The sequence below is a fragment of the Amblyomma americanum genome, chromosome 6 (genome assembly GCF_052857255.1).
Source record: "Amblyomma americanum isolate KBUSLIRL-KWMA chromosome 6, ASM5285725v1, whole genome shotgun sequence".
In the NCBI taxonomy this organism is placed as follows: Eukaryota; Metazoa; Arthropoda; class Arachnida; order Ixodida; family Ixodidae; genus Amblyomma; species Amblyomma americanum.
Window position 1 is genome coordinate 43,726,475 of NC_135502.1, and position 13,368 is coordinate 43,739,842.

General features: G+C 44.5%; 1 protein-coding gene across 1 annotated transcript; it reads left to right on the forward strand.

Annotated features, from left to right (window-relative positions):
* The first annotated feature begins 2,723 nt into the window (after positions 1-2,723).
* Positions 2,724-7,854, forward strand: LOC144136724 (ankyrin repeat and SOCS box protein 1-like). Its single transcript, XM_077669289.1, has 5 exons — positions 2,724-3,034; positions 3,590-3,810; positions 4,307-4,492; positions 5,679-5,841; positions 7,659-7,854. The coding sequence occupies exons 1-5, from the start codon at positions 2,860-2,862 to the stop codon at positions 7,823-7,825; spliced, it is 912 nt and encodes a 303-aa protein (XP_077525415.1). The 5' UTR covers positions 2,724-2,859; the 3' UTR covers positions 7,826-7,854.
* Positions 7,855-13,368: the final 5,514 nt, after the last annotated feature.

A 13,368-nucleotide genomic window follows, 5' to 3' on the forward strand; every position in this document is an offset into this window, starting at 1 on the left:
TATTGACATTTAGTGCCATTGATTTCCATGTTTTATGTTTTTGAATGTTTCAGAGTTAATGGTAAAACCATAGCAGTGGTCAACTTGTTTGAGCATTTGCCTCGTATGCAGGAGGTGTTCGGTCCCTACTGCTGCCAGGTGCCCACCAGTTTTTCAATGGATACAAGCTTTGGTTTTGGCCTGCTGTTAGACACCTCTAGGGTGAAATGCTTGGGAAAATGGGTCGTTGGCTCCACATCAAGCAGAACAAAAACACGTTAGCCATATGGCGCTCTTTGGCCAAGCTGCCCTTGCGCCATTAAAATCAAATCATCAATCAGAATCGCTGGTAGAGCTTTCAGCGAGCTGTTGTGCAGGGACTCCATAGCTTTTCTTTGAGTGGGGGGGCAGGACTTCGAGTTTATGACTTTTTGTGCAATGTTTTATTTGCACATTAAACTTTATATTTCTTGTTTATATTTGCTCTTATTTGCACTCTTCAAAGTTCTATTTGTTAATGCATATAAACTTGAATTGAAATGGGCACCTTTATAAACATGAACAAACGAGGAGGCTGCATTGGAACAATTTTGGGGCAAGCAGTTGAACTGATGCAAAGGAAAGCATCTATTCCACTTCTGAGTCCATTGTCTTCCACTCCCAAATCTACAATAATTCTGAATTCTATTCCAATTCCTACTACGCAACTGCGCAAAACATGTCACAGTAAAGTTAGGTGCCATGAGTGCTCATACTACTACCGGCGCAGTGGTTTAGTGCTGCGCCACTGCACTGGCAGGTGGTTCTTTCAAACAGTCATCAGCGGAGCTTGAGACCCAGGTTGCTGCCCCCAAGCAATGCGAGAAGGAATAGCTTGCACAAGCATAATTTGCACCCATAGTTATTTGGGAAGCTGTCTATTTTGCACGTAGGCCTGCTGTTGTCTGAGCCATTTTCTTCTTAGTCATTTTAATTTTGGCTGATTCTTACTTCATTCATCCTCTCCCCTACAAGTAAAGGAGGGGAGAGGGGCAGGAGAAGAGAGAGACGGTTGACGGGTGGAGAGAGGTTAACCCGCTAAACACCACACAGCAGGTGGAGGCTCCACACAGACGCCGACATGCCGGACAGTGTTTGGCTTCAGGGGCCTCCTAATGCTATTGCATTGAAAATTTATGCCTCGTCTGTGTTAATTCTGCTAATCATGCTCATGAACAGCTAGGGGTCACACAATCAACGACTCTTAGTGGGAGAAGATTAGTTCATGTTACTCAGACGAAATGCTTTACAACTGACTATGCAGGCAGCCGGCTCAGCCCAACTGTACTTTACATTAATGCGTCCTAGGATTGAAGCATTTGTCACAAATATGATCTGAGTATAAGCAGTTGGATGGTGGGGGGCGCTGCCTCCTCTGGGAATATGTTAGGGAATGACCGCCCATCTTGCCCCTCCGTTCCAGAGTCCCTGCTGTTGTGCTTAATCAAGACCACTGATGTGAATGAGGTAATATATGGCATTATTTGTTATCCTCACTGGCTAGTTTGGATTACTTGAGCTCTTTAGTAGCCTTGTATTATCTGAAGTATTCTGTGTTCTTAGTTGTCTCGGTATTGCCACAGTACTCAAGTGATTTCAGAGTTAGAATTAGCAGCTCTACGATTCCATGCTCTGCACAAAGTCCAGGTTCTGGAATATCAAGTCTATACACAGTTGTCTTAATATCGGCACTGAACCTGGTTTTAGTAGCACGGTTATGAATTTGTTTGATTTCATGCCAAAGTCTCTGTCCAAGAGGGCTGACAATGACAGCTGTTGGGGCAAATTAGGCGACAACGATGATAAACCAGTTAGGAATTTTCACCAGTGAGTAAGGGAAAGATTGAGAGGCATGGTTTTCCAATCTGAATGTAAGTAAACTGCCGCACCTGAAGCACAGTTAGACAAGCTGCCCATTTTCTCTTGCACGCGCGTTACGCCATAACATCGAACGATGCGCTCGAAGAGAACGAGGCTCGCTTTTGCTCCGCATGCGCCAACCAACGGGTACCACCTTTCCCTTGGCCTCTTGTCACTTCTCCATTCGCACGTGTTCCTCCTCCTCCCATGGCCCCAAACTATTACACACTGAACAGATGACATACCAAGGTTTCGGACGTATGTGTAATATAGCGTAGTTTCTGCAATGAGTTTCACACGCTGAGAGACGATCCAAATGCTCACCCGGCTTCACAATTTACTGCACTTTCCTGATATTAAACTTCTGAAAAAAAAGAAAGAAAATTATACCGACCACTGCAGCTCCGTCGGACTCTTGCACAACCTACGATGAAGACAACGAAAACAGGTGTACTAGCCGTTGCAAACGTTCGGGAGTTCCTGCTTTGTAAACGTCATCCCTTCAGACGAGTGAGCCCACGCTTAAATGGACGATACTTTTCAGCTAATGCTGAGCGGCATGCTGCGGAACGCGTAAAGAACTCGCGAGCCGCGATTTTGTCAAGCGCAAGGTAGATGTAACCACTGTGTCACTGTCAAACATACCGCCAACTCGACGATTCGGCCATTTCGGCCGCTTGGGGCGGCACGAACGTCAGAAAACACGAATTTATTTTAAAGTTTCGCAAAACGAGTAATAATTATTTTACCAAAGTATGCATTTTAAAGGTTGTAATGTGTAATAATCTACGTGTATTTTTACGGACAAAATATACTCTTGTGTAAAGCCATCACCGAATTCGCGTTTTCGGTTTCGTCGGCGCCGCCGCTCGAGTTCTTCAGTGCCGCGATGGCGCGCGGCTCGGTCCGTATATAAGGCCCTGCCCGTATTTGGTTGGCACCTGGCAGTTCTGAACTGCTTCAAAACGAAACCGCAATTTGATGGTAGACATATCAGAGTTTATTATCGACTACCAAGACGGAGACACCTCTGTTCATGTCGCGGCCTTCGAAGGCTCCGTCAGCAAACTCGAAGGGTTGCTGAGGTCCCGTCCCGAAGAACTGAATCGGCGAGTGCGACCGTACGGTGCAACGCCTCTTCGGCTTGCTGTTACACGTGAGTACTCCGAAACCAGCACAGAATTAAATAATGACTAAGCTCCAGTTTGCTTTGCAGCTGGATCGTGCAACCCTAGACTTTTCTGTGCCTGTGCTTGAAATCTTTCTTTTCTATCGAGCAAAATGTTGCAACAGTAACCGCTGCATGCAGCGAAGGTAATTTCAACAATGCTAGCTGACCTCAGCATGAGCTCTTATTGTTCAGATCAAAACGTTTAGACATTATTTAAACAACGTTTAGAGGGATGCCAACGTTTAGAATGTCTTAAAAGATATATATGCCACCTCCAGCTGTTCAGAGTCGCAACGCAAGTTTCAGGAACCTTTTGCAGGCCCCGTGCATCTTGTGCAGAACTCAAGAAACTGCCATGCACCGCCGAAAATCTCGTTTCTACGTTTACATTTTGTCAGTGCACCAAATGGAAACGAAGTAATTAAAATGGAGTCGTACAATTTGAGACTAGCGCCCACAACCGAGCAAAAAGTAACAGTAATGAAAAGAGCTTCATGTAACTATATATGTACATCTTTAACACTAATTGTTGATGTCCAGGTGGCCACATCGTTGCTGTTCGCTATCTGCTGGAGCATAATGCAGCTGTGGACTTGCCAGACATCAAGGCGCAGACGCCACTTCTAGTTGCTGTCCAAAAGGAGTTCTCCGACTGTGTTAAGGCTCTTTTGGCAGCTGGAGCAAACCCAAATGGGCATGTTGGGAATCGAAGCACCCCACTTCACACTGCGGCACAGAATGGATACTTAGATGGCGTAAAGGTAATGCACCCTACTTCAGGGGCCAGTCCTCTTGCAAGTGGATTTTGCACAGTGCTTTAATGTTCTTGAAATCACCCTTAGGCTGGCAATGCATTTAAAGTATGCACTAAGGATTCAAGCCACAGACATATTTCGCCTGAGTAGGTGTACGCTCAACGTACTACCTACTTTACTGTTGCACTGAACACATACGTGTGACGTTTGTTGCTATTGTTGTGTGCTCCAAGATTTTCTAAGTGAAATTCCTGGTTGTGATTTTGTGATAGTGATTGTTATACACCTGTCACAGTAGCAAATTTAATGTCATTCGAATCTTCGATGCATCGAATGTCATTCAGTTTTTTTCTGTGCTACACAGTAAAAATGTAATGGATGTGCGGTTTTCTTCAGGACATAACTTAATGTGTAGCTTTATGTTTGTTTTTCTGTTGACCCAAAGAGCAAACACTACATTTGGATATAAATGCGACACAATTTGCCATTTGTATTGTTGCAGCTGTTGTTGGCGAGCGGTGCTGAAACTGAAATTGAGCATCGGCTTCTGGGGTGCACACCGGGCCTTCCCTTGCACATCAGTGCCACCTATCACCACTTTTCTTGTTATAGCTGCCTGCTCCTAAATGGAGCCGAGCCAGACCTGCGCCACTCCCCGATTGCTGTGCCATCAATTGTGCATGCACAGGTACAGTTCTCACACACATGGTTGTCTTACAGTTAATTTAGATGCGCTCATAAATAGTTGTATATCAGAGGAGGTGATAACGATATCAGTAGCCTGACAAACTGTACCTTTAACATTGAGAGGCATTCAATTTTGGCTTAAGCATGTAATACATTTGAGTTGCGATTTTCAGTGGCCAATAACAGAGAGAAAAGCAAACAATATCTGCTCCTGCCAGAGTATTCCAGAAAGGATGCGCAAGTGATGTGCCCATTTTTACACTTTGAGGATCCTTTGCTTTATGATTATGTTTCTGCTTACGCGATTACTTTGGCTTGGCAGAAGCGCAAATTTGAGTTGCAAAGCTTTGACGTGTGCTCAGCGATTTGCAGTGAATAGGAGAAAAAAATTGCTCCAAGTGCAGCAAAATGAGGACATTTCAGCTCTTGTACATTTTGAGCATTGTGGCAAAGCTCCGGCTTAAAAACTGCCCTACTCTAGAACTGTGACGGACAGCGAAGAGGCAAAAACACGTGCAAAGACACCTCTTTGCTGTCTATGTCTCGTTCGTGCAGTTGTTTCTTCGCATCTATAATGAACGAGCTAACCAGACAAGTTCTGCTATAGAACTGAACGTGATTTAAGTAAACCCAGAGCCCTCCACTGAGCCTTAACTCATAGCCCACATGCAGCTTTGGCATATAAAAATGCATTAATGACCTAAAAACTGTCCTTGTGCATGTGTGTATGTATGAACTGTCTGCCACAGTTTGAGGATTACTACATCATGTATAGCCACAGGGACCTGCTGACGTGAAATATTACTGAAGCATCTGAACTTCCTCATTCTGGCTCCTACTGCATGACTGTTCCATTGGTAATTTTGCCTGGCGAGGAAACGAAATTCTTGCTTTAGCGGATGGACTATTCCAAATAGGACACATTTGGTAACTGGCATGTGTGGTTTACGCAAGTTCTCGTGTGTTTCTTTCTAGTTGTATGGCTATACATATATGCACCAAGCAGTCGGAAGAAATGCTCAGTCACTGTCAGTGCTTGTGTATGATATTGTCTTTACATTGTCTACTGTGTCCGTGTTACAAGTTACCGTCACGAATAACGAATGCACGCAGAAAATTTCATCAAACCTCGATCCTTGCGCATAGCCTGCCACTCAACCTAACAGCCATGCTTGTTTGCTCACCAGGTTTCTCTGGCTCATACTCTGGTGAAGCATCGCTGTCCAACTCGTTTTGCGGTTCTTTTGATTGAATTTGGAGGTCACCTCTGGCAGCGTGATGTCCGAGGACAGTTGGCCACACAGTTGCCACAGGACGGCCCATGCAAATTGCTTTTCCAGCAGCTTTTTGGTATGCTTTAATTTTTAACGCTAATTTGGTACACAGTTTGGTACACAGTTGGTGCTGCTAAAACACACAATACTGGCAGTTCCTGGGCCAGATAAGTTTGCTTACCTCACTGAATCATTGTCCCATTTTTGACACTGTCAAGTGCAACTGAAGCAGTGTGTGTGTCTAGCTGTTTAAAAATAGACAGTGCTCACAAATTCTGTCCAATTGTGCATGAACTTTGTTGACTCTGTAATGTTAAGGCAGCAGAAATGGGTAAGAAGCCCGCTACATTATTGGAAAATGTCCCTAAAGTGCTCCTGTAATCAATAACTGCAAAAAAAAAGGACTGCCTTATTTACTGAGAAAATATCACTGGTATATGAGAAAATAAGGAAATATCTGAATGCAATGGACAAAACTCTGCACATACACACAGTACCTAAATAAATCAACAGAATCATTCAAAATCATTCAATTTTCCCCCAGTGTACAAGGGTGCGAGTTGAAATTGTTTTATCGGGTTGTTAGTTACTGCAGCAAGTGATCTCACAGCAGACCTTCTGTATATATGGATGCTGGCAGCTTGACTTGACTTTTGTTAATATCATGCATTAATACTGTGAGGAGTTATGTGTTTTTGAGAGCATAAATAAAAACTACTCACATTTGTACTGCCCATATTGTACTAGCCCATTATAAGTAGTGGTGCGGGCTGGGACACATTTTTCTTGTTTCATTTTTTTTAGTGCCAATATAATCTATGTCCATATTGTACATGATATGCACAGCATTACAGGGTTGAAGGGGCAAACAGGACAATCTAGAGTAGGCCCGTATTAATACACTACGGCGTTTCAATGACAGAGAAACCATTCTCACCGAAACAGAGCTCTTTTAAGCTAGAAAAAAAAACAAAAAAAAACAAATTACAGGTGTCACCTTTATTGGTCGATTTTGAAAGTATACTTTATTCGTTGACACTGAACTTTTAGTGTCCATCCCGGAGGCTGTGCTGCAGGTATGGACATTACAAGTTTGAATCTAGTGGCAGGGAAATTTTAGAATTTTCTCGGCCACAAATGATTTTATTGTTGCTAGACTGATGGTAACATACCCAGAAAGAAACAAAGGATCAATTGTTACTAAGAACAATAATTGCATGAATTTGTTCCTGTCTTGTTAAAGTATGGACACATGCAGCTGTGTTGCTGCATAATACTCCTGCTTCAGAGAACAAATCCTTTATATGGCGCGTCCTCAAGGGCACAAGATTCGTATTCAACCATTGAAAGGCATCATGCTTGGCCCTTTTAAATACCGTTAGTTTCTTGTTTACACCCGGTAAGCATGAATCACTTATGGGCCTTGTCAGTCAATTTTCTGCCAGGCTCTTACAATTTTGTAGTCCTTACGTGAAAATGGTCCATGCAGTGGTCATCAGGTATTAAATCTAATAAATTGCACATGACTGGGCAAGCTGGGGATGTGATTTCAGCCGCTGAATTTCAAAGCTAGCACTCTGCTGGCAAAGCGTCCCTGGCAAAGCACATCGTGCATGTGAAAGAGTAGATGAGACTACTTTTCACTAAGAGAGCAAGGGTACAAGTCTATAGCGAAAGAAATGACAATGGTGAGCTTAGCACAAGACAAGAACAATGGATTTGGAGTCCTGTTGCAATTTTCAGCCATTTCGTGCTTAATTATACCTCAGACCATTGGACTGACCATTATCCTTTGTCAAATTTATGAAGCCATTGGGTAGCAATTCTAGATACGCTTGAAGATGGCATTACTTTTTAGGAAAATGTGGCTTTTTATTTGGATCATTTTTACAGATAAGCCGCGGTCACTACAGTCACTGTGCAGGGTTGCCATACGAAGGACACTTGGAAGGCACAGACTTGAGCACCTCAAGAGTTTGCCTGTTCCCTTGAATATGTACAAATTTCTGATTTATGCTGACTTGATTCCTAATGCACAAGAGCTCATTAGCTGGCCCTGATGATGTGAGGAAATAAATCATTCAGCCAACCTCCTCGTCTTACTCATGTCCTCAGGCTGATTCTTTTGTAAGTAATTCTGCAATACACAATTCTCTTTCTGTTCCAAGAATTGCTTACCTACATCGGATAACTGCCAGAGGTACACAAGAAGTAGAAGAAGACCCAAAGGGCAGTGGTTTAAGTCCTGGCTGTACCACAATTCTTTTTTCAGCGCAATCGCTTAAAGGACTATAGACACCAAAAAATTTTTGCTTGCATGTTTTTTTCTTTGAAAAGATGCATTAGACATTCGTATATATGGAGCACCCTGTGGTACTCCTGTACGACCGGTAAATAATTTATATTTGAGTTTCTTCTAGGCACTGTTTCGGTTTCAGTTGCATCGACCAAATGACGACAGTGACGTCAAGCTGATGGTTTTGTACTTGATCCACTAGAAAAACTAATATAATCGCTGACAGGTAATTTTTTGTCATATCAGGTCTTGGAAGAGGTGGATTAAATGTCTTAGTGAATTAAAACTACATATCAACAATTATATTAGTTTTTCTAGTGGATCACGTGATCAAAACATTAACTTGACGTCACAGTCGTCGGTCGATCGATGACAATAAAACAGCACGAGAGAAAAAATTCAATTATAAAGTATTTAGCGGTTGTAGGCAAGTATTACCCAGTAATCCATGTATTCTAATGCCTAACGCATCGTTTTACAGAAGAAAATGAGCAATAAAATTAGGTTTCTATAGTCCTTTAACTCTTTCATTGCCACGGTGAAAAGGGCAGTTTTCAATAGGTGGAAGGCAATATATTTTGGCCGGTAGACACTAATGCCTTATTTACATTGTTTGGTATCAAACTGTAGCTAAAAGAATTTTCTATTCAATAACAAAAATGCTGCATACATATTTATTGCACAAAATAATGAAAAAATGTTTATAATATAAAAATATGTACAGTAAGGATATTGTTCTGCTTGAAAAAGGAGCACAAATTTAAAAATATCAGGAGTGAAAAAATTTCAAGATATACATTATGTAGCTTATTATGTCATAAAAAGAGAACACAACTTTCAGAGGGTATTGCTGAAAACTGTTCTTAACACAATAAAAAAGGTTAGCGTTGGTGTGTGGCGTGTCATTCTCTAAAGCAATCCCTCCTCGGGATGAAACACAGATATACACCGCATGGCTCACAAAAAACTGCCGTCTTCCTTTCGACTTTGTTTTTCTCATAGCAGAGCTTGCAGTTACGGTGCTTTTCTTGCACCTGGGGCTTGTGCACGACTTCTTTGGAGGAGGTGGAGGGTGAACATGTCTGTCGTCCATCCCAAAAATATGGTTGACCAGCGCAATTCGGAATGCGAGCTAGTCAAAGCCAGTCTTTCTGGTGAGCTCCTCTATCTCGGGGTGATGTTTCCTGCGTCCATGCAGTGCAAAACAGTGCCTTCCACCACCTGACACACTTCATCAAGACATTATAAGAAGCAATAAGTTGATCGAACTTGTCAACACCAAACATGCCCTCATTGTAGTCTTCTACCAAGAGCGGCTTCCCGATGGGGACCTTTGTCCATCGGTCTCCTCTCTTCACTTTTCGCATTGCAGTGACGTGATTGTTAGCAGTGCTGTGCTCATCATGTTTACGGCGCGCTTGTCTTTCAATACAGCACATCACGGCACCGCAGCCAGCGAATGTCCCCTTGAGTGTCTGTTTTCTCCCAACTGGTGTCTTTCAACTGGGAGGGAAATCTTCGATGATCTTTGCGCGTTAATTGTTCCACAAGAGAGAGTTTTCCTCTCAATAAGATGTTCAAAGAGGGAGGTGGACGTGTAGAAGTTGTCAAGGTAGATAATGCATTTGATCCAAATATGCGTCACGCAGGCGGGTTACAACGTCATAAGCCAGTCCCTTTGAGCTGTGTGTTTCTCGCTTCCCGGTGTAAACACCTCACAGTGTAGCCTGTGCTTGAGTCAGCAAGGACCCACAGCTTATACCCCCACTTGACCCCCTATATTGTCACGCATATACTGACGAATTCCCGATCGCCCTTTTGATTTAACCATTCGTTCATCCACGCACACATTTCGGTACGGCTGAAAATGCTGACGTGACACGTCATTCGTATGCTGCAGTGGATGTGTGATCCTGTGAAGCTTGCCATCGGGGACGGGGTCAGCCAATTAATTCTCCGGGTCCATAACACTGAGAAAAGCAAGGAACGCAAAAAATCGGCTCCTGGGCATAATCTTTGGAGGTGTGAGGCCCGAAAATAACTCCGAGGTATTCCAGTATAGATGGAGGCGAGGCAGTTCCACAATGAATTCTCATATGTAGATCAGGACTCCATGCACTGCATCACTTCATCGGGACCGAAATTTTTCCATGAGCCGTCCTTTTTCTGCGTATGTCTGCCTCTCTAAAATATGCGTCCGCGCATATTTGTTTGTGTTCTCGCAGATCACGTTGATCAGCTCTGCGGTGAAGGAGAGTTGGCAGACATCGACGGCCCGCACGAAGTGCCGCGCGTTACTCCGGACCGCGCCGCCAAACTGCCAAACTTCGACTCCCGCGTTTCGTTTAGGAAAAAACTGTACGCGCTTCACAGCTGCTGGCAAGCAATCATGTCCCTACGACGTTGAGACCCTGAAAATATATAATATAGCTGTGAATACACGCTCCGTCACTCATAACTATTTATTAGTAATCGAAATGTGCGCCGCACATAGAGCCGACTGGAGCCGGAACTCACCCGCTGGATGTTTCAGGCTTAACGCATCTACAGTGACGCATCCTCGTCATCGGTGATGAAATCTGATGTGTCCATATCTTCTCCAGGCTCACCACTGCTGATTGCATCCGCAAAATCGGCTCCTGAAGCGCTCGATTGACCAGAAACACGACGTCTTCTAGGAGCATCCGCGCGCGATGACAACGCCATGACCGAAGCGCTCGCCCGTCAATCCGAAAGCCGACAGTTTTAGCGGCGCCACAAAGCAAAAAAACCAACAAAACATGGAAGATCACGTTGTGTGTTTCCCACTTTCTAACCTAGATGGCAATAGGCGCCCACAAACCGCGCGAGCGCGCGATAATTTGAACTCGAAATGCGCCATCAAATTGATATATTGATTGAAGACTTTCTCCGCTGTCTCCGGTGCTGAGAGCCGGCTGAGAGGCACCCCCTCCTAATTTCTGCGCCCACACCGTGTGGCCCCATAATGACAGGAATAAAGTTCATTAATTCATTCATTCATTGATCGATTTGAATAGGCGCGGTAGCGACATAAGGTAATGGTGGTGGAATGACGTCACAACTCTTTTGTTTTCACCACTGTAGTTTTCAATGATGTTCTGTGCACTTTGCGGTTCTGTAGCCTTGGTGTCGCTCACTGATTTCCACTAGGTGGCTGGATGCCGCATTCCCGCTTTCCGAAGTGGGCGCTAGTGAAGCCACCAGAGAGAGAAAGTTTAATCGATAGAATGTTTGGGTGGGCCCTCATTCCAGAAGAACAATGGCTTTTGGAGCCACCAGAAGTTGGGCAGCATGTCCCGAAGGTCCGATGTCTGCTGTGTATTTCAAGTCGCGCCTTTCGCCCTTCCGTCCTCACTTTTTCGCGTTGTTTTCGTGTAACGTCTACTGTAATATCAAATGAATAAACAACTCAACGCGAGAAATACGAGCATTGTTTGGGGGAACCTTGTAATTTGAGAGAAACCGAAGAAAGCAAGCATGCAGGTCTCATCCTACCGCGGCAAAGGGATACGTGAATTAAACACTACGTTCTTATCTGATTCTCGTCTTCCGAGCGTAATTAGGAGAAGTAGTTTAATGACGATGAGGCTAGGTCATCTTAAAACCGAATTTTCGTGTAGCAAAGAAAAGACGAACGATGGCGCGGAAATCCTGACACTCGAAGAGCCACTCATACAGCTGCCGCAGTTTGAAATTTGATTTTGGGGGGGAAAGGAAATGGCGCAGTATCTGTCTCACATATCGGCGGACACCTGAACAGCGCCGTAAGGGAAGGGATAAAGGAGGGACTAAGAGAAGAAAGGATGAAAGAAATGACGTAGTGGAGGGCTCCGGAATAATTTCGGCCACCTGGGGATCTTTAACGTGCACTGACCTCGCACAGCACACGTGCGCCTTTTGCGTTTCACCTTCATCGAAACATGGCCGCCACGGCCGGGTATGAACCCGGGAACGGCCCAGTAGCTAGCCGAGCGCCCTAATTCCACTGAACCACCGCGGCGGGTGCCGCAGTTTCAGTTTCGAGTTTGTGGCGGATGACGTCTGTTCTCATCGATGACAGGGGATGTTTATCGTTTTAGGGTGTCATTTACTTTCCAGACGTGCTTTCCTAAATCTATAGCACAGCCGCGTTTCAGCTGCACAGCGCGAGAGAAATGACTGACGAGAAAGACGAATGCTGCAGCGCGCGTGACAAGCGCTGTTAGAAGTCATGTCACTAAGGCAATAACAACTACTGCACCAAGCATCACGAATAAATGCCCATTTAGGTATAATTTGCTGCATTACGAAACAGTACATGATACACACTGTCGAAAAAGCAGTACCATGCCTTTTGGAAGCGCTAATGTGAACCACCGTCGGCACCTCGCCAGATAGTAACCTCGCCCTCGATCCGGTTTGGTCTAAACATAATTCGGTAAAATGGTCATTGGTAAAATAACCAATGGTAAAATGGTTTCCACCTATCCTTTCTAAACTTTATCCTCAATTGAATGTGTAACGCGGGATAAGAGCGCGACAACATGCATCAGAATAAAGAGCACAGTTAGCGACGCTGGCACAATGGGACGACACAAAGCTGAGCAGACGAAGCTCCGTACGTGCTGTGTCGTCTGCTGGTGTCGTCCCTTTGCGATGCAGTGGAGCCTTATTTTTGAAACGACTTTCCCGAAAACATTGTTGGTCTCCTCACGCAGTTTACGACGCAACAGGTAGTCATTGTTGTGGAAAAAGACGAGAACAGCAAAAATACGAAATGCTAAGTGGAAAACGAAAAATGAAACTGAAAAACCGTGCTGAGGTCCGATTTCGTGCACTGCCGAAGGCTGACTTCCGGGACAAGGCCGCTTACTTCCGGTGGCTTCACTTTCGGGCGCCCGATGCGCCATCCAGCCCCCTAGTGGAGATCAGTGGTGTAGCTACGCGCGCAGTTCATTTGAGATCTGAAGCGATCTGAAGCATCCGAAGGCGGTCGAAGTGAGCTGAGCACTGTGTCTGGTGCCTGAAACTTGACCGTTTGCCCCATCGCTGGAGCCATTAAAGCAGCAAGCTGGCTTTATCCAGCAGAAGTCTGTGCTACCTGTGCAATGAAAGGTGAAAGAAGGGAACAAAACTTTTTGTGAATTGAGAACTCAGTATCAGATTTCTCGGAGAGTTCGACAAGCGCAACTTATGTCAACATAGTATACTCGTCATGGACTGCATTTGCTTCATTTCGAAGTATGGCGGTGGCTGCGCATTGCATGCAGAAACGACTTCCACTTCATGAATTAATTCACGCAAATA